General features: G+C 50.9%; 1 protein-coding gene across 5 annotated transcripts in view; it reads left to right on the top strand.

Annotated features, from left to right (window-relative positions):
* The window catches only part of RBPMS (RNA binding protein, mRNA processing factor), a 186,668-nt gene that overhangs the window by 152,021 nt on the left and 16,060 nt on the right, over positions 1-18,587 (top strand). Inside the window, exons 6-7 of one of the 5 annotated variants that reach the window (XM_067721752.1) lie at positions 7,896-8,023; positions 10,715-10,940. The exons of 1 other annotated variant lie outside the window; for it this stretch is intronic. In XM_067721752.1, the coding sequence (XP_067577853.1) occupies positions 7,896-8,023; positions 10,715-10,846 (260 nt within the window). In that variant the 3' untranslated portion in view covers positions 10,847-10,940. 3 more of the 5 variants (XM_067721755.1, XM_067721754.1, XM_067721753.1) reach the window with 3 other exon arrangements.

Genomic DNA, 18,587 nt, shown 5'->3' with positions numbered 1-18,587 from the left:
AATGAAGGAGGCTTTGGACCTGAATGAATGGGATAAAGGGATGTGGGGAGGTAAGAAGAGGAATGGATTTGTGAGTGCATTTTTGTATGAGTTGACTTGGATGTGTTTAGGATGTCTACGTTGGAGTGGAAATCAAAGCTGTAGATGTATGAATTATCCTAAACAGAATTAGTAATTGAAGCGAAGAAAGTGGCCCAGGACGGGATTAAAGAACAGGTAGCGTGGAAGAGGACTGAACACAGACTTGATTTCTCCTGGCGTCTCCTGCACTTCGTACGGCTGGTTCCCGGTGCAGAGCACAAAAACGACAGTCGTGATTTGCGCTGAGTGGTGCTGAACACATCCTTTGAGATTTCCGCCGAATCTTTTTTTTTTAAAACATCTTTACTGGAGTATAATTGCTTTACAATGGTGTGTTAGTTTCTGCTTTATGACAAAATGAATCAGCTATATGTATACATATATCCCCATATCCCCTCCCTCTCGCATCTCCCTCCCACCCTCCCTATCCCACCCCTCCAGGTGGTCACAAAGCACCGAGCTGATCTCCCTGTGCTATGCGGCTGCTTCCCACTAGCTAGCTGTTTTACATTTGGTAGTGTATATATGTCAGTGCCACTCTCTCACTTCATCCCAGCTTACCTTTCCCCCTCCCCGTGTCCTCAAGTCCATTCTCTACGTTCACCAAATCTTTAGATTCTTCCCCTACACTTACCTTCTTGGAGAGCTAATGAAGTATGTGACCTTTTGTGGGAACCGAAAGGGCTGTGACAACAAATTCCCAGCAATTGGGTGGCTGAAAACAACAGAAATATATTCTCTCAGTTTAGGAGGACAGGAGTCTGAAATCAAGGCATCCTCAGCGTTGGTTCCTTATAGAGCCTCTGAGAGAGAAACCGCCCCATGCCTCTCTCTTAACCTCTGGTGGTGCCGGCAGTCCTCGGCGTTCCTTGGCTTGTAGATATATCATTCCAACCTCTGTCTCCATCTTCACCTCACCTTCTTCTCTATGTCCTCTCCTCTTCTTCCCCCGTTGCGTGCCTTGTGGGATCTTAGTTCCCCGACCATGGATCGAACCGGGGCCCTTGGCAGTAACAGTGCAGAGTCCTAACCACTGGACCACCAGAGAATTCCCCTCTCCTCTTCTTATAGGGACATCAGTCATTGGATTTACCCGACCCCCCAATCTAGGATGATTTCATCTTGAGATCCTTAAATAATTACATTTCCAAAATTTCTCTTTTCAAAAAGTTACATTCTGAGGTTCTGGGCAGATGTGAATTTTGGGGGGGGACACCGTTCAAACCTCTGCAGGAGCTGTGTGCACTTTGCTCTGCCACAGAAACGGGGAATGTGCTATATTTTTAGCCCTCACACCAGAAGAGCACGTCCTAATGGGGTAGTCCTCAAAAGAGTGGGCCTCTTAAGGCTGGTGTTTCAAGGGTTTACTTAACAAACTTGGATCAACTACTTGCAGAGGTATGTGAGTAGGAGTTGATTGCTTCACAGAAGCCTTGATTTATTTTTCTTTGGAATTTTTCATCAATCTTGGGTCTTCTGTGTCATGACTGCTGTTTTTTCTGGCCAAATTCTTCATCTCTCAGGCAAGCTCTCCTGGAGGACTCTGTCCCTGAGTTTGTTCTAGTAAACCGAGTATGCTAAAAGCTAGAGGTGAAGACCACCTGCTCTCCAGGGGCCTGTCACCACCACCAGTAGTGGGGACATCCCCATGTCAGGGAGGACAGGATGGTATGTGACGGGGAGCCTGAACCATGAGACATGAGACCTGGATTCTAATCCCAGTTCAGACACTATGACACCTTGGATAGATCTTTTCTCATCATTAAAATGAGACAGCCATTCCTGCCCCTTTTTCCAGAGCTTTTAATGAGGATCCGGAATAATGACGTACAAGCACTCAGCAGCTGTGTATAAAAAGTATGAAAATAGGCGTTATTAAAACAGGATTGAGGGGCTTCCCTGGTGGCGCAGTGGTTGAGAGTCCGTCTGCCGATGCAGGGGACGCGGGTTCGTGCCCCGGTCCGGGTAGATCCCACATGACGCGGGGCGGCTGGGCCCGTGAGCCATGGCCGCTGAGCCTGCGTGTCCAGAGCCTGTGCTCCGCAACGGGAGAGGCCACAGCAGTGAGAGGCCCGCGTACCACACACAAAAAAAAAAAACAGGATTGAAATGTAATCTTATTTAAAAAGTAGCATTGGCATGCTCTCACATTCATCCTCTTTCAGTACCTATTTCTCTCCCACATGGAATTGAATGAACCTAGAATTTGTTCATTTCCTCCTGAAGGGCAAGGTATTTTTTTTTCTCCATTCGTTTTATCAAGTATGAGCAAATGGTTGACTTCTTGATACTTTCTGGTGGTAGGCACCAGGGTAAGCAAAGAGTGAGCACTTAGAGCCCTGGAAGATGCAGAATGCAGCAGAGCAGAGGGTACCGATTGCTCCCAAGAAGGCCAGCCTCACCTCACCTCACCTCCACCCCCGGGGAAGTGACATCTAAGTGGAATCCTTTGAAGAATGCATAAGAGTTAAGCCAGGTGAAAGGAAAGAACACTCCCAGCAGAGGGAAAAAGAGTGTACTAGACCTAGAAGTGGGAAGGGAACCATGTATGGTCAAGCCAGGACAATGGCTGATGGATCCTAGACCGGGAGGGAAGACCAGGTGAGAGCCGGGCTGGAGAGGTGGGTGGTGATGGCAAGATCATGCGGGGTCTTCTGGGCTATGGTCACATCCTGTCCAGAGAGCAAAGAGAAATCATAGGTTATTTAAGCAGGAGAGTGACATTACTAAATTGTGTATTTTTAAAGTTGACCCAGGTGCAGTGTAGCGGCCCAGGAGGCCCTTTTCGGTAATCCAGTGATGGGAGTTAGGATCACAGTGATGATAGGATAGATTCAATAGGACCTTGGTGAAAGATCGAATGTGAGGGAAGGTGGGGTGACTTCCAGGTCACCCTGGCTTGGGCAACTAAGCAGCATCTTTTACTGAAATCTGGAACCAAGGAAGACAGGCCACTGGAGGGAGTGTGTTTCGTTTGGGACATGTTGAGCACGAGATTGCCGTGGAATATTTCCAAATAGAAATATCCAAGAGACAAAGTAAATACTGACTTAAAAGTTCTTGGGCCGTGTGTTCGCAGCTATCCTAAGGTCGCTCCATTGAAGAGTCTCCTTGTTCCTCTTTATCTCAGTTGTCTCTAAGAGTCATTCATCTTTATCCGTTTCAATGTGACCTTAGACTGGAAGCCTCGCCTGTCTGCATCCTTGTTTCCTCACCCAGATGAAAAGGCAGGCTAGGTGATCTTCATGAGCTCTTTCGGTTTAAACATTCATCAGACTTTGCAGTTCTTTCTTTTCAAAGGGATTGGAGGTTGGAATTGGGGACGTTTCTAGTCTTTGTTGGTTAGAATTCAGTTTGAACTCTCCCGGTTGCATACTCTTATGCTAAGAAAAAGGCCTATTCAGATGTATATTGTGAGCCCTCAACAACGTTATCCTCAGAGGTGCCAAAGGAGAAAAGGATGTAGCCAGATCTGGCGCCTAGGGAAAGGATTGACCCAGCCTCTCAGGAGGGTCAGATTAGGCCCAGACAAAAGCCCTGGGCTTCTGATCTCTTTCTGCTCCCTGGGGCCTGGCTCACTCTGGGTGGTCAAGAGCCTCTTTTGTTAGGGGACCTTAACCCCCTCCCCGACTCCAGTTCATCCCAATGGGCCTAGGGCGGCAAACTTACCTTCTTTTTTCAGCCTTCCCGTCCTGTTAAGTCAGAGCAGGCTGCGCGGCGGCTCCGGAAGGTGAAGCCCCCCTGAGCGGTGCTGGCGTCTCTCTTTCCACCCGGGAGTCGTACAAAGGGCTTGGGCTGTGGAAAACCTGTCTCTAGCTGCTGTAATTTTCTCAAGCCCACATTAGCAACAAAAAAGAGCGTACAGATGCTAAAAGCTTGTGCAGCTCACTGCCCTGCTCCATCAAAGGAGAGCGTGTGCCGTTTCGGGGAGTCTGCCGCCGCATGGTGAAATGCAGGCGTCCATGAGGGCTGCTCTCCCACCGGTGTGATCCTGACCGGGGCCGGCTGCCTCTGCTGTGCCTGTGCGGTTCTGTCACTCGTGGGTGGCCCTGAGCCTAGCGAGGGGTGTCGGGCTGGGTCAGCTTTGACCCTCCAGTTTCACTCCCAAAACAAGTCCAGGATTATCGCTGTCATTTGCATTTTCTCTCCTGGAGTGTTTCATTCATGTATTCAACAGATACTGTGTAACAGGTACTATCCCGGGCACTTTGAAAGCAAAATGCCTAACCCTTTACTCAAGCAGCTAATAATAGAATAAGAAAGACAAGTAGGAAGATAGCAGTGGTTCTCATACTTAGGCGTGCATCGGAATCACCTGGAGGGCAGAATTTCTGGTTTAGTAGGTCTGGGGTGAGCCGAGAATTTGCATTCCCCCCGTGCCCCCTGCTGCTGTTTCTGCTGGTCCAGGGAGCCACCTGCGGGAGCTGCAGTGCTGATGGGAAGCTGTGGCTTGGGGACATGGGGGAGGGAGTGAACAGCTCCACCTGGGTTGTTTACCTTTCTTCCTGTTATCTTACCCGCTGTACGGCTTGGGTCAGATTTATCAACACCTCAGTTTGCGGGGCCATTAAAGCTCTCTCAAGCTCCCCCCCGGGCCCTCCAGGGGCTCAGGGTACCTTGGCCACTGAAGTTCGTCAAGAGAGCCTATTTCGTTCCCTCCCAGGTGTTTCCTTGTTCCTTCTTTCTTCCCCACCCCTCTCTGGCTACTCATTGCCCACCTGCCCGTCCTCTCTCAGCTGGGCTTCCAGGAGCTACAGGAATGAATTCAGACTTCCGAGATTTTGAAGAGGAGCTTACTTTAAAAACCGGTCCCTGGGTGACTGCAGCTGCAGGAGCGGTTTTCAAGCTGTTTTCTCCGGAACCCTGGTGTACTTTCTGGGGACTCAACAGGGGTGGAGGTCCTCCAGCCGTCCCCACGACCACCAGCAAGTCAACCCAAACTGCTGCACTCTTAGTAAACAAGAGTTTCTGGGAAACACGTTTGAAGAAAGGTTCCATCGCTTTTATTTTTCACTTTGAAGATTCTTGCTCCAAAGCACTTGCTCTTGTTTGAGCCTCTGCCTTTGCTCCATTTTTTTTTTTTTTTTCTGGTGGATATGACAAATACTGCAAGGACTGAGAAATTTTAGATCTAGTTCCTATGGATGTTCCCTCAGTTCCTTTAACAAAGAAAACAGTGGTGTATCTTTAAACAACTTGTAGAATTTTCTGTCAGGGACTATTCAGGACAACAAGCAGCACTGCAGGCTAAATGCCGGGGTCAGAGCTGGCCCAGGGGTGCAGACTTGAGTGAGACCTGGCTCCTGCCCGCAGAAGGTGTCGTCGGTAACCCCCTCCCTGCCGTCCTCTCCCCGTTCTCAGCGACACAGAGCATCACCGCTGACATATTTTGAGTGCATCCTCCTCCGGACCGTAACTCCAGATCCATCCCGAGAGGAGATGGAAGAAGGGATTTATCCCGTGTGCATTTGCCCTAGTCTCTTTTAGGCCTCTGCTTCGCTACCTGACTATATACTATTTATGACTCTGCAACTTTGGGTTTAGAGGGTTTGGAAGCAGCCCCCACCCCCACCCCGTTCAGCTGGGCTAGGTTTTATGCAAATATCAATCAGTGAGTTGTCTCCAAGCATCTGTATAGGCCCAGTGTGAAGTCATGCTTTAGGGTAAAATGTGGAAATGTATGGAAATCGTAAATTCCATCTGGCTGAGATTGAAACCCAGACTGTCTCTTTAGGATCAGATATCTTAAAAGACACACATTTGAAAACCTTTCTAAAGGAAGCCCCAGGGTGCCCTGCAGCCAGCCTCACCTTTAGCCCGTCAGGCTGCAGGCCAGGCACAGCCCCTCTGATGCTGGTTGATAGACTTCTGCCGTCACAGTGGGGCTGGACAAGCGTGGGCTGAGAAATTAGTGTGTCCTGGGTCTTGAGACTCTTGCCTTTAAAAAAAAAAAGACTCAGTGTCTTAAAATAGCATGGTAGCTGAAATAACAATAACAGCAACAGTAATAGCTTGCCATTCCTGAGAATGGTGGTTTGTTTAAAATAAAATCTGAGGCATTGGTTCTGGGGCTATTTGGTTTCCACGAGCTGGGCTCTCACAAGAGTTGTTGCTCTAATGGACATCATGTGGTCTCATCACGACAGGAAACATGGGGGTCTGTGAAGCGTTGTCTTAACCCCTCTGTAAGGAATTTCCTTACAGAAACTGCAGACACCTACACACCCTAGAACTGGAAGTAGGTGGTATAGACCTGATCACTTTAAAGAGGGCTATGGTGCTAGTATTCTCCTCTTCAGATAATTACTATTAGTCTGCTCTTTTGGCCTAGGCTTCCCAGCCTGGATAGACAGGCCATCTGTGTTCCCATCACCAAGTCTTGAGGTCGTTTCAACTGCCTTGTTGAGAGAGGGAGTCGGGGCGGCCACATATATAACCCCACCTTGCGGGCATCCCCGGCTGCCCCCTGACGCGTCCTGATTGGTCAGCTCTGGACCGTCTCTCAGCCTGTTGGAAGCTCTTGAACGCAGGAGCCGTGCGCACACCCTGTCCGCTGGCGCAGACGCGCACACGGCCTCAGCTGCCTTCCGCTGGTTCTGTAGAGCAGTCCCCACGTCACACTCAGCAAAGCGGTTTTCTGTGTCTAACCCCCTTCCCACGCTGAAAACCCTGCCCGGGGTCAGAATTGGGGGAGATGGGGGAGACCTACAATGCAGGCCTGCGCTGGCTTTAGATGGTGGGAGGGAGTGAAGGGACCCTCTTGACCTTGGGTCGCGTGCACTGTACCCTTGTGGGACGTCCTGAATGGCACGGGCACTGATGGCTTCGCCGGGTCACCTTTTCCTGACTTCCTCAGTGGCCCTGGGGGGGCATCCGGGCCTACTTGATGTCAGACTTTGACAGGTGATAAAAGCACGTATTGAGATGGCCGCTTCACAGGTTCCAGATCCAGAACTATTGACTGAGGTTATTTTTGCCTTTGCTGAGACGCTCCCCTGTGTGTTTGCTGTTACTTTAATGGGTTGCTTCCTGATCCATGCTGAGGCCCGGTACTTGCCCTTCAACCCGGCAAACTGCAGCTTGACCTGAGTGGAATCGGAGGTCCACGAGGTCCCTTTAGACCAGTCAGTTGGCAACATGACTCATCTTTTTTCCCCTAGAAAATAAAATCTGTGTAAACAGCAATTGTGAACGTCCTTATTTGGATTTTTGTGGGGCTTAACTTTAATCGGCATACCCCAGGCTTTGCACTTCCATTCTCTGAACTTTTAACACCTTACGTGCCCTATAGGCACAGTGTCTGGCCTTGTGCTTCTAAACAGAAACCGTTTGGTGATCCCGATACTTGTCAGTAGTAATTATGCTGATTCACAGGAAAGTCCTCCCGTGCTTCTGGTCTGTCGCCGTTCTCCCAAAGGCTCTGCAGTGAGTCTTCATGGGAGATCGCCTCCTAGTTCTTTCTTCCTCTTTTCCTCGGGGGACCCCGTTTGCTGTTTGGTGCAGGAAGTCCCCACTGTTCGTGGGTTCCCCCGAGCTACAGTTGGAAAGACATCAGAGTGTCCAGGGTGGAGCCCGGGCCTGAGATCTCAGCAGGCCAGACAGGAAGCAGATTTCTTGCTTTTTTTTGTCCATTTTGTATTTACCATTCTCTTGCTTAGTGTTTGGGGGGACCGGAGCCAACAGGTTATTGAAGGAATGAGAGCGACTTGACTTCTGACATTGATTGGGGCTCGGGGCTACACTGGGTGTTTTGTTTCTGATTTGAAGCCAGCTGTTTGGTAACCACTAACTCTTCCCTTATTCTTTTCTTGCAGATGAGCTCACAGTGCCTGCACTTTACCCCAGTAGCCCTGAAGTGTGGGCCCCGTACCCTCTGTACCCAGCGGAGCTAGCGCCTGCTCTACCTCCTGCTTTCACCTACCCCGCCTCACTGCATGCCCAGGTAATTCATACCCATCGGCCACGACTTCACTCCACCAGCAGCCCTTTCAAACCTGGTTCCCCAGGGCACACCATACAACTAACCCCTATCCAGCTAACAGATCCGCCTTCAAGAGATTACTGATCCCCTCTGAATCAAGCTGACACTCCTCCAGGACTTCCGAGGACCGTCTGACAGCAATGATATCACCCACTGCCTGATGTTTGCCCCAAAAACACCTCTCTCTTCCTTAATGATCTCACCCTCATATCACACACGAGAGACTGGGCCCAGGTCACCTCCCCAGCCAGCTAGAGGGTGTCACGGGAGCAGAGATGTGTGTGCCTTGCCGTGGGGAAGGGCTGCAGAGGAAGGCGTGCGCTTGTTATAAGAGCTACCTGTCTGCGTGTGCTGCTGTGTGCTGAGGTCTCTTCTCTTGTGTTCTGGGAGCTCTAGGGACGAAGGAGCAAGCTGGGAGCTTCCAGGAGGAAGGTTATGTGCTATGATACATATGTTAAAGAAGAGATTAAGGGTTCCTTTTTTCCATTTTTAAGAGACCCTGTAGAAAAGGAGGTACAGTATAGTGTCTTAAATGTAATTATAGGTCAAGGTAGAGGTATCTCTTCTGACCAGCTTTCTTTCTTAGTTAAAATAGCCTGGGCTTTATGAACAAACTCCGCTGTTTCTTCACAAAGATTAGTCTACCTACCAACCCTTTCTCTTCCCTTGGAAACGATGTTTCTCTTAGCTTTGCTTTTAGTGCCAGTGGTAGTAATCAAGGTTAGGATTCAGCGTGATGATCAATAATAACAAATAAGATAGAAAGAATATAACTCTCATTTGTCTTACTGCATGTGTAACTCCTCTAAAAGCAGGAAAGCCTGTTTTTAAAAAGTTACCAGCCTGAACAGGTGGGGTTTTTGTTTGTTTTGCTTAGTGTTTGTGTACCAGGCTGGATGAAATAATTAAAAGTCTTATGTTGTACACAACTTACTGTGTTGTGCAAGACACCTATACGCGGCCCCAGCGAGGGTCTCCCAGGCAGGCCATGGGGTCGGGAGTGTTCTCAGCTGGACCTCCTTCCATCCTCTCTCAGCTGAGTTGTTGATGCTCCGTATGTGCACGGACAGCCCAGCCTCCCAGGGACCGTGCAGGCAGACTATAAAGAGAAGGCCTCGGTACCTGGGCCTCGGAAGTGATCACCCTTTGTGTTGGAAGAAGGGGGTAGAAAGGAGTACAGGTAGTGAGGAGAAAGGTGGTGGTGGGGAGAGTGTTTGGCACCGAAAACAAAGTAACGGGGGTTCTTCCGAGACTGATGACCCAGTTTCCGGATTCACTGTGCTTTCTGCTTTCCCTTCCGTGTTGCGTTTTCCACCCTTGTCCGTGTCAGTGCTTGGTCACCCTTGCAGCGGCAGGTAGCGGGGGAGGGCAGAGGGAAAGGAAACGGGCTGATGCCTTCTGCTGAGTTATCAGAATGCTCGTAGTGACCTTAGATTATTTTGTAGATGCCGTGGAGCAACTCAGAAAGTCCCCTGTGTTTGTGGCCCACCCCTGCCATCTGGGGACATGTGACCCACCTCTTCCTGTGCTGCCTAGATACAGGTCAATTGACGACTGAGGCAAATGTTAATAATACCATGAAATGGTGCCAAGTTTGCCTAGTCTTCTAAATACCCATGGCTTTGGTTAATCGGCACCAAAGCCTTTCACCACTGTCCTGGAAAAGCAGGAGTTGACAGTGGCCAGAAAGGACTGCGAATGGCGGCTTTTGGCCATGATGTCTGGGTAATTTGCCCTTGCTTCATTCATAGAATGGATGAAATCAGAAGTCATTCTGGGGAATACGGTGGGAGAAGGAGGGTAAAAAGTCTTAAGAGATCAGAAAGCCCAGGCCATTGTGAGAAAGGATGAGGAGAGACAGTGCCAAGATTACATGGACTCAACCGTTATGCTTTACTGGGATGTATCGCCCAGGGTGGCACCTTCCCTGTGAGCTCTTCCCTGACCTTGAGGCTCTCCCAGCCAGGAATCCACCTGGTGCTGCCACATCAGTCCTACGGTTGGTGGGACTCTCTTCTGATACCAGTGAGGTCCTTGTGCTCAACCCCACTTCTTGTTTGGGGTCATTCCCAGTGCAAGCTTGGGTTCTGTATCCTAAAGACTGATGAACAAATACGGTCATTTAAATGTCTTTGTCCGGTGTGAGAATCGTAGAATGAACTGGGAGAGGCTTGACAGATCAGCTGGTCTGACCCATTTTACAGATGAGGAAACAGACTGGAGAAGAGGAGAGAGCTGTCCAGAGTCGCAAGTGCTCTGCCATGACCAGAGCCAGCTCGCCTGACTCCCAGCTCTTTCCACACCTCAGTGCTGGCTCACCAAAGACTAATTCTTTGATGGAATTTTGGAAAGGCCTTGCTCCAGTGACTCCTTGGATCTTTCTCCTGTAACTAGATGGGAAGCCTGTAAGAAGAGACTTGGAGACAGAGACGAGGGAATCAGAACTTAACCTTCACCCAGAGGGCCTGAGAGAATTTTTATTAACTGGAGGTAGAGCAGAGGGGAGACCAAAATGGAGCGTCCTCTTAGTGGCTAATTCCATTTTTGTTTCGGAAATCGTATTATGTCTTTGGAGATCAGCTTTTAAATAATTTTGCTTTTCTTAGTGATGTTGTGCTCTGTTTTGAGACGTGGATTTTTTTTTTCTTCTAGTGTTTCTCTCCTGAGGCAAAGCCCAACACACCTGTCTTTTGTCCACTTCTCCAGCAAATTAGATTTGTCTCTGGGAATGTGTTTGTAACATATCAACCTCCTGCAGACCAGCAGAGGGAGCTCCCATGTTGAATTTGCTTGTTAGCTCTTTCTTCCCCCTTTTGCAAAAACTATTTCTTGGTAACATTTGAGATTTCAATAAAAATTTTAATTAGAGAAAAAACGATCTCAAGTAGACTGCAGCGTTTTGTTTTCATGCTGATGCGATTTTGGAGCTAAGATGTTATCTCAGATTTTGGGAGAGCTGGGCCCGTGACACTCAGTATACATTATATGCGAGAAGGACTCAGCATCCCAGGGAGACTTGGTCCAGAGCCGAGGCCTCACTGCTGCTCATATCTTCTTGGGCTCCTGAACCCTCAAGAGCTGCATATTGGAAGATTCTCATTCTAGCATCCATGTGTCACATCTGCCAGGAGATCTTGCTTCAACGAGGGTAGAAATGTTTTCAGTCTGTGTGATCCAGAAGGAGGACCCAGGAGAGACAGAAATTGTCATCGAAAAGGAGTTGCGTCATATTTCTACTTCCGCCCAGCTTCCATCTGTGGTCGTGTACCTCCATCTCTAAATTGAAGATGCTTATGTGACATCAAATCCCATTTTTTAAAGAATTATTGGATAACGTAATCGGACTGTAAGCTTCAGTACTGCCTTTTTACTTTTAGGGATGAAAGAACATCTATTTCTAAGAGCATCCGATTTCTAAGAAGATGGTTAACATTGTAAGAAATGATCATCCTGCTTGCTTTCACCGTCACTGGTATTTGAAGTTTATTAAATATATTATGTGAGTCACAGTGAACAGCAGAGGAAGGTTTCATTCATGACTTTTAGGAAAGTTATGCTCCGAAGAGAAGGTCCAGACAGTTCCTCTCACCTCCTAGTCACACAATCTCAGCTTTTTAAGTCTGGGTTCATTTTTGCTTTTAGTCCTGTTGCTGCTGGGATTGAGAGAAAGCCAGTAAAATGCACTGTCCTCACGACACTCTAGAAACAATACTATTTCACTTGACCAGCATCATAGTGTTGGGCCTGAAACTTTTGCAGGTAAGTGGGACTGAGAGAGCAAGTCCTGACTGCCCATCTCTTCCTCAGAGGCCTCAATGGCCCTGAGGAACAGCAGACCTTCTCCCAGGGCTGCTGTGCAGCTTGTAACTGGAACGCATCACCTGCACATAAACAAAAGGTTTTAAAATCATACCACGGACTTCCCGGGGCAAGACGTGCCCTTAGGGAGGTCCCTTGTGACCTCCCTGGAGGTCACTGGAAAAAATTTAAAGGCTAAACCTAAAACAAATACCAGAATGAACCATGGGGGAGAAGACACAGGCAGATAGGGAAGCGAGATTGTGGAGGAGAGAGAAGCCTAGGATGGTGTGTGGGTGGCCTGACTGCGGGACCCCCGGCCAGGTGTTGACTGTGCAGCGTTTAAGAACTGCGTGTGTGAACTTCTCTTTAAAGCACATCTCATTAGGCATCTCCTCTGTCCCTGCGTCCCATAGCGAATACTGAGAGGAAGAAGGAGGTCCTGGCCGGCGTCAGTCTGATTTAAGTACGGAGCCAGTGAGAGGTAGCGTGTCGAGGGTGCAGGGAACAGGGCGGGCGTGAGTGCGGACTCGGTGGAGCACAGCCCCGGCGGCAGGGCGGCCGTGCTTCCCACCCAGGCGCGTGTGGGAAGGACTTTGATTTCTCAGCTTCTCCCTCCTGTTCAGAAGGCAGTAGCCAATGCTGCAGGGGCGGGCCCGTGAACAGAGCCCACGGGAGGCAGCTTGAGCCCCTCACCAGACGGCCAGCCTGTCGGAGGGCAGGGCGGGGGCAGGAGTTGCGCGCCGTGCTTGTGCGCCTCCCGCGCGGCGTCCACGCTCAACCCGGACGTCCTCATTCTGGAGGCCCGGCCTTCCCAAACGGGTATTGTGTACTGTCTTGCCTGCAGCCCGGGGCTTGCGGCCGGCACAGAGACCACGGCTTCGAAGGACCGCAGCGCTGACTTTGAGGCCGTTCAGCTCAAGGCTTTGAACTGTTTTCAGCCATAAATGAAACTGTTAATCCTCTGACATTTACTTTTCTCTCTAAACCTGCAGCTCCGTGAAGGTCAGAGGGTGGGGAGAAACCGCTGCTTGGTGTTCCGTCTCCTGCATGCACCAGCCTTGTCTAGTTCCCTGTTTTGTTTGGCTTTCTGGTCACCTAGGAGCATCTGGCCTAACTCCCATAAGAGCCTGAAGGCAGGCGGGGCAGGCACGGTGCTCCCAGCGCCAGCCTCCAGGGAGCACAGGGCCCCCCTTTCTTCTCCTAGCCCCTCCCCCCCTGCCAGGGGGGGCCTCTTCCTCTGCCTGCCCCTCGAGGCCTGGCCTCTGCTGGGGCTACCCGGTCAGATACAGGCGCTGCCATTGACACGACCTCCCCTGAACAAGCTCCTCAACCTGAAGTGGGGCTAATCGTCCCTCGTGTTAAAGCACTTAACAGGGTGCCTGGCGCACAGTAAGGGCTTAGCAAGCGTTAGCCTTTTAAGGAGCATTTGAATCTTCAAGGAGAAGAAAGCCCAGGACTGGCTACCCACGAAGCTGTGCTAGTTCAAACACTAAGGACATCGAGCACGTCTTGACACTCATGGGTGGGGCTGCAGGGTCCTCAGGGCTGCAGCCAAATGAAAGACCAGAGGCTGGAAAGGGTGAATGAGGAATAGACGAGCAAGATGAGGCATCGAACGACAGCCACCGACGTCACCGAGCAACGGCACCTGCCCTGCGTCCAGCGGTGTGGTCTCTGCAGCTTGTGTCAGCACTGGGAGAACTTGTCCCCGGAGGAAGTCCCTACAGCCAGGCCCGGACACGCCTGTCGGAAGAAAACCTGTCCCTGACAGGAAATAGATCAAGAGTGGGAAACAGCTGGATTCCCAGAGAGACCAAGTGGTTCGTGTGTGTTGCTTCACTCAGAGCTGTTGTCCCTGAACTCTCCAGCTGCTGGTCACCCGGTCTGTTCGTCGCTGGGCTTTCTAGCTCATTCTTCCTACAGTCCTTCCGCTGGGGTTCTGCCCGGCCTCGTTTCCAGGCGATGGGGTTCCATTTTGTGTCTCGGGGAGATTATTCTCGTCGTAATCCCGTGGCTGAACCAACCCCCAGGGGGGCCAACTCCTGGCCAAGCAAATTCTCTGTCCCTTTTTACCCTCTCTGTCCCATCCGTCCCTCCCCTCCCCTCCTCTTGCTGTCTGGTATTTGAAGAACTAAGGATCCTTTCAATAGAGCAGCGACACAAACCTTGAGCCCGTCCTCGCTGGCCTCCCAGAAGCAGTGCAGAACCATTCTTCCAGAGTTGTGGGGTCTAGTTGTTCCTTTGGCCGGAGCTGCTGCTACGCCGCTGAGGCCCAGCCTTCCCCATACTGGGCGGCTTTCCTGACTGGGGGGGCGGCAGCAGGATTGCCTTCGTTTGGTGCGCTGTGTTTTCCAGGTTTCTTCAGCGTGTTCCGTTTGCTCCTGTAAAGCTACGCTCCCTAGATGCTGTGTGTTCTCCCCGACCTCACGAGCAGGGAGAGCCCGTCCCCGAGTCTCAGTGAGTCTCCCCTGTAAGTGCTGTCTGTGAGCCTGCCTCCCCTTCGGGATTCTTCACTGCTGAGCCGTCCGCCCAGACAGCGGGATGTGCCGAGGGCCTGGCATGTAATTAATAGGGGCCTCAGTGTTTAAAATCCAGCAGGTCGAATTTTAATGACAATTTCCATCCGTTCTGCTAACTTTGGGATTTTAAGCAAGCTTGTTTGTTTGTTTGTAACCTCCCTGAGCCTCAGTTTCCTCATCTATAAGTAGGAAGAATGAACACTTGTTCTCTAGAGTTATTTTGAGGGAAAGAGTAAAGCGCTTGGCATAGAGTAATTACTGTTAAAATAGCTCTTTCATTTCTTTTTCTTTCTTTTTTTGGGCGGGTGGGGGGTCAGAACTTCAGGCGTGACCCGGAGGCTCCAGAGCACCTCTGTAGCTTAAGAAGCAGGTAGGCTGCAGGGACTCAGGACTGGTACCCCGCCAGCAGAAACCTAAGGGTCCAGGCTTCACTCTTCGGTAAAGAAGAAAAGCAGCTGGGGCCGGGCCAGGAGGGCAGCCTGTCGCTGTGGTGTGAGCGGAGGGGAGGCTCAGGTGGGGTCAGCTGGCCGTCCACCCGGGTGTTTGGCCTCCTTTGGTGGGAATAGTCACCCAGATACCATCTGAAAGCACGTGAATTCTAACTGCTTCGGAAACAAAACCCAGGCTACAGAGAAACTTTGGAAATGTAAAATGTAGCCTCCGTAAAAAGAAAGTGAACTCCGTGAAGAAAACCTATTGTGACAGGGGTAAAAAGGAAAATCAGCTCCAAATGGGATCATGTTTTATTCAAGATTTGTGCTGCCAGCGGGCAAGGCCAGAACTTGGATGGCAAAGTGGGACAACCCAACCTCAAGACTCATCCACTCTGCCACGAAGTGCTTCTCGCTTCACCGAGCTCGGCTCCTGGAGATCTCTAATGGCCCTTGATAGCAAACAGAGTTAAAAATTAACAGTCTGACAAAATTAAAAATGGATGACAGGCAACCACTGTGGACTTAATCTGACACAGGGTGTTACATGCTTGGGTGCCCTCGACCCGAGTGGCGTCTTGAGTGAATTTCTGGGATGTCTGAGCACATTTCACCTGCCTGTTGGGAAGCAAGAGCCTGGTTTGTGCTTGGGACAGATGGGGAAAGAGTCTGAAAGCCCAAGAGAGAAAATTAACCCTGAAGGCTTATGTTTAATTAAGCCCAGCCTTGATTGCTCTTAGCGGGAGGTACTCACAGGCCTAGGACCTTGCCTTTGAGGTCTAGACCTTGTCGCTGCCTGGGCTCAGACCTCAGCACCGTCCCACCATTCAGACTGGGAGATCAGGCGGGGTCACGGGGTTGGGCTGGGGCGTGGCCTTCTCCCCGGCTCTCCGGGTGGGTCAGATGGCAAACTTAAACCTTTGAACCGGTTCCTGTAAACCTTGACATTTTGTCTAGGTGTTGGCAACTTGTTTAATTGCCCTAGGCGAGGAGTATTAGGGGCTAAACAAGTAGCGTAAAGAATGCTGATGGCATTTCGTGTCCTCCTTGTCTGCTAAGAAAGAGTGTGAGGGGGCAGAGGGGACCGGTGGGTGCGGATGTCCCTTTAGAGGGTGATCTTCACGGGCCTCATTTCATGAAGTAGAGGAATTCCTGGAAAGTGTTCTTCCAGCTTGGGTGGGTGAATGCTTCATTAGAAATGGGGAGGATTGCTCCTTGAAAGAACCCTATAATTGGTCCCATAAAGAGGGTCATCTCTTTTGTATTGCAATTACCACTCCAGTCTATGTGGCGAGTTTGGAGTTTCTTGGACCAGAGTGTGCTTCTGCCTTGGCAGCCTCTCCTCAGCCTGGCAGCCTGCAACGAAGTTTGCCGTGGGCCCTGACATGCTTTATTTGGTGATGCTGCGTAAGAGCGGATCCTTAGAGCTGGGAGTCAGTGGGGCAGAGTTGCTTATAATTAAACTGTGTGAGTGGCTGGCGGCCAATGGCTCAATGCTGGGAAGGCCCTGGCAGGGTATTCAGGGCTCCTTCTTGGGGACAGTGGTGGAAACCTGCCTAAGAATATCCATGCCTTAAAAAGGAGAGGAAGCTTCGTTCTGACTGTGGTGCTGGGAAATCTGCATTCAGGTACAGCACCTGCATTAGGAAAGGTGAGAAGATCTTCACTGCTCCCGATAGATTAGACATCCAGGGTACCAGCTGGTCTAGTGATCGTCTTCCAGCCCTGATTAGTTTTGTTAAGAGCTGGGAACTTGGATGCTGTGTCAGCGTGCCTCAGCCTCCTGGATCCACCATATGTCACCACTGGAAGGGGCCTTCCAGACCAGCGTTTCTCAACGCTTCTCTGTAATTCAGAAGATTCCGTGATCAGATAAACTTGAGAAACCCAGGATTAAATCAGGTCAAACAGGTTTGTGTAAACTTCTCAGAGCCTTTAATGTGCTGATGTGTATCTAGAATCTGCTGAGACTGTGCATTTTCCTCTCAAATGTACCGGACTGCAGAGCATCTCACTTCTTCTGGACACACTTTTGGAAACCTGTTCAAGCACAGTGTCTCTCAAACTGGAGCATACATATGTGTCATCATCTCCTGGAGGACTTGTTAAATGCAGGTGCTTGGGCCCTACCCCTGCCGTTTCTGCATCTCTGATATATGTCCCAGGTGATGCTGGGGGTCAAGGGACCACACTCTTGAGAACCACTGGTCTAGACTTGTCCCTTTATTCCACAGAGAAGAACATTGCTAAACCAAGGGGTATCTGTTAATGGTAGCTGCCGTGAGTTGAGCCAGCTGCCTGGTAAGCACCTCTCATGACTGTTTCCAAAGGCATGTGGGACGATGGGAGTCATCACTACTCGGGGATAGTACAGTGCAGAGGATGACCCTTTCGGTACTTTACACTGTGCTCCCCACAAACCACTGTACGGGGGCCAGTGCCTCAGGCAGGGCTCCCACCCTGGAGCCCAGTCAGGGTTTCCTGTCCTTGGCAACACTACTGGGGACATGAAGTTTATGTATTTTAATCCTCTGGGCCTTAGTTTCCTCATCTACAAATGGGAGAGGATGGAAATGATCTCTATGGGTTCCTTCTCCTCTCTCTAGCGCTCCACTTTATCTTTGCTCTGAGTCATTTCTTTTTCTGGCTGCCCTCCTGTCTGTCCCCAGTCACAGGAGCTGGTACGAGGCTGAGGTGATGGAGACTTCAGTGTTACCCTTGCAGGGCCACTGCATTTGAGAGCAGCGTTCCTGCAGAAGTGTCATGGTGGCATCCCAGTGTGGGCCCTGGATGGTGAATCGTGACAGTAATAACTGTCGGCGTTATGAAGCTCTGGGGGAAGGGTCCCAGCGTCTTCTGTGTTGCTTATTCATTTATATGTCACAGTTTCTGTGATGTGCTTTGCAGTCTCTGGCACAGAGTAAAGATCAGTGTTAGCTTGGATCGTAGGAATGATGTTAGAGGCTCCTGCAGGGATTTCTGAGGCCCCTGGAATTGCATACAAGGTTGTGAGCGTGCAGCTGTGTATGTGTGATTGAGCACACGTGCATTTTTCTGCAGACAGGACCGTTGCCTTACGAGGGTGGTCAGCTGCGTAGACTGCATCCCTGCTGGATTGTCCCTGGAGCTGGAGTCGGGGAATCATGGGTCTCCCCGGTGTTTGTGACGCATCTAAGTAGCCCCTAGGCACTGGGCAGGAGTGGCCGCGAGTGACCCGGGGCCAAAAACCACAGCAGAAGAGCAGCCTGAGTGGGTGTTAAGGAAGAACCGTGTTTTCCCAGACAGCGGTAATTGGCACAGAGCAGCTTGTTCCTCGGGGCTGGCTGCCTGAGCTCGGGTTTTGCCCAGTGAGCTCTGCTGCTCTGTGCTCTGCGTGCCCAGGGACAGTGCTGATGAGAAGTGCGGGCTCGGCCACCTGCCTTCTGAGGAAGTGGCCTCACAGAGCCGACGCAGGCAGGCGCGGTGGTGTCCAGCCGTGGGGCACGAGAGGGATGGATCTCGGGGCCCGTCTGCTGCGTGGCCGCCACACCCTCCCTGAGCATCAGCCAGTGGGCCGACTTCACCTCTGCTCGGCCGAGCGCATCTTACCCTGGAGCCCGGGGCTCAGCTTCCGCCGGCCCGCGCGTCGCCCGCGGCCGGCCGGGGAGAGTGCGAGGCCGTGTGTGCGTGGAGAGGCTCGAGCGGGCGTGCAGGGCGGGAGGGGCTTCACCTGCATCGAAGCGAGGCTCCTGCCAGCCACTCTGCGGCTCTCCCCTCCTCGGGCAGCCCCTGTCC

The sequence above is a fragment of the Pseudorca crassidens genome, chromosome 21 (genome assembly GCF_039906515.1).
Source record: "Pseudorca crassidens isolate mPseCra1 chromosome 21, mPseCra1.hap1, whole genome shotgun sequence".
Lineage (NCBI taxonomy): Eukaryota > Metazoa > Chordata > Mammalia > Artiodactyla > Delphinidae > Pseudorca > Pseudorca crassidens.
This window is presented reverse-complemented; position numbering and strand designations above follow the sequence as displayed.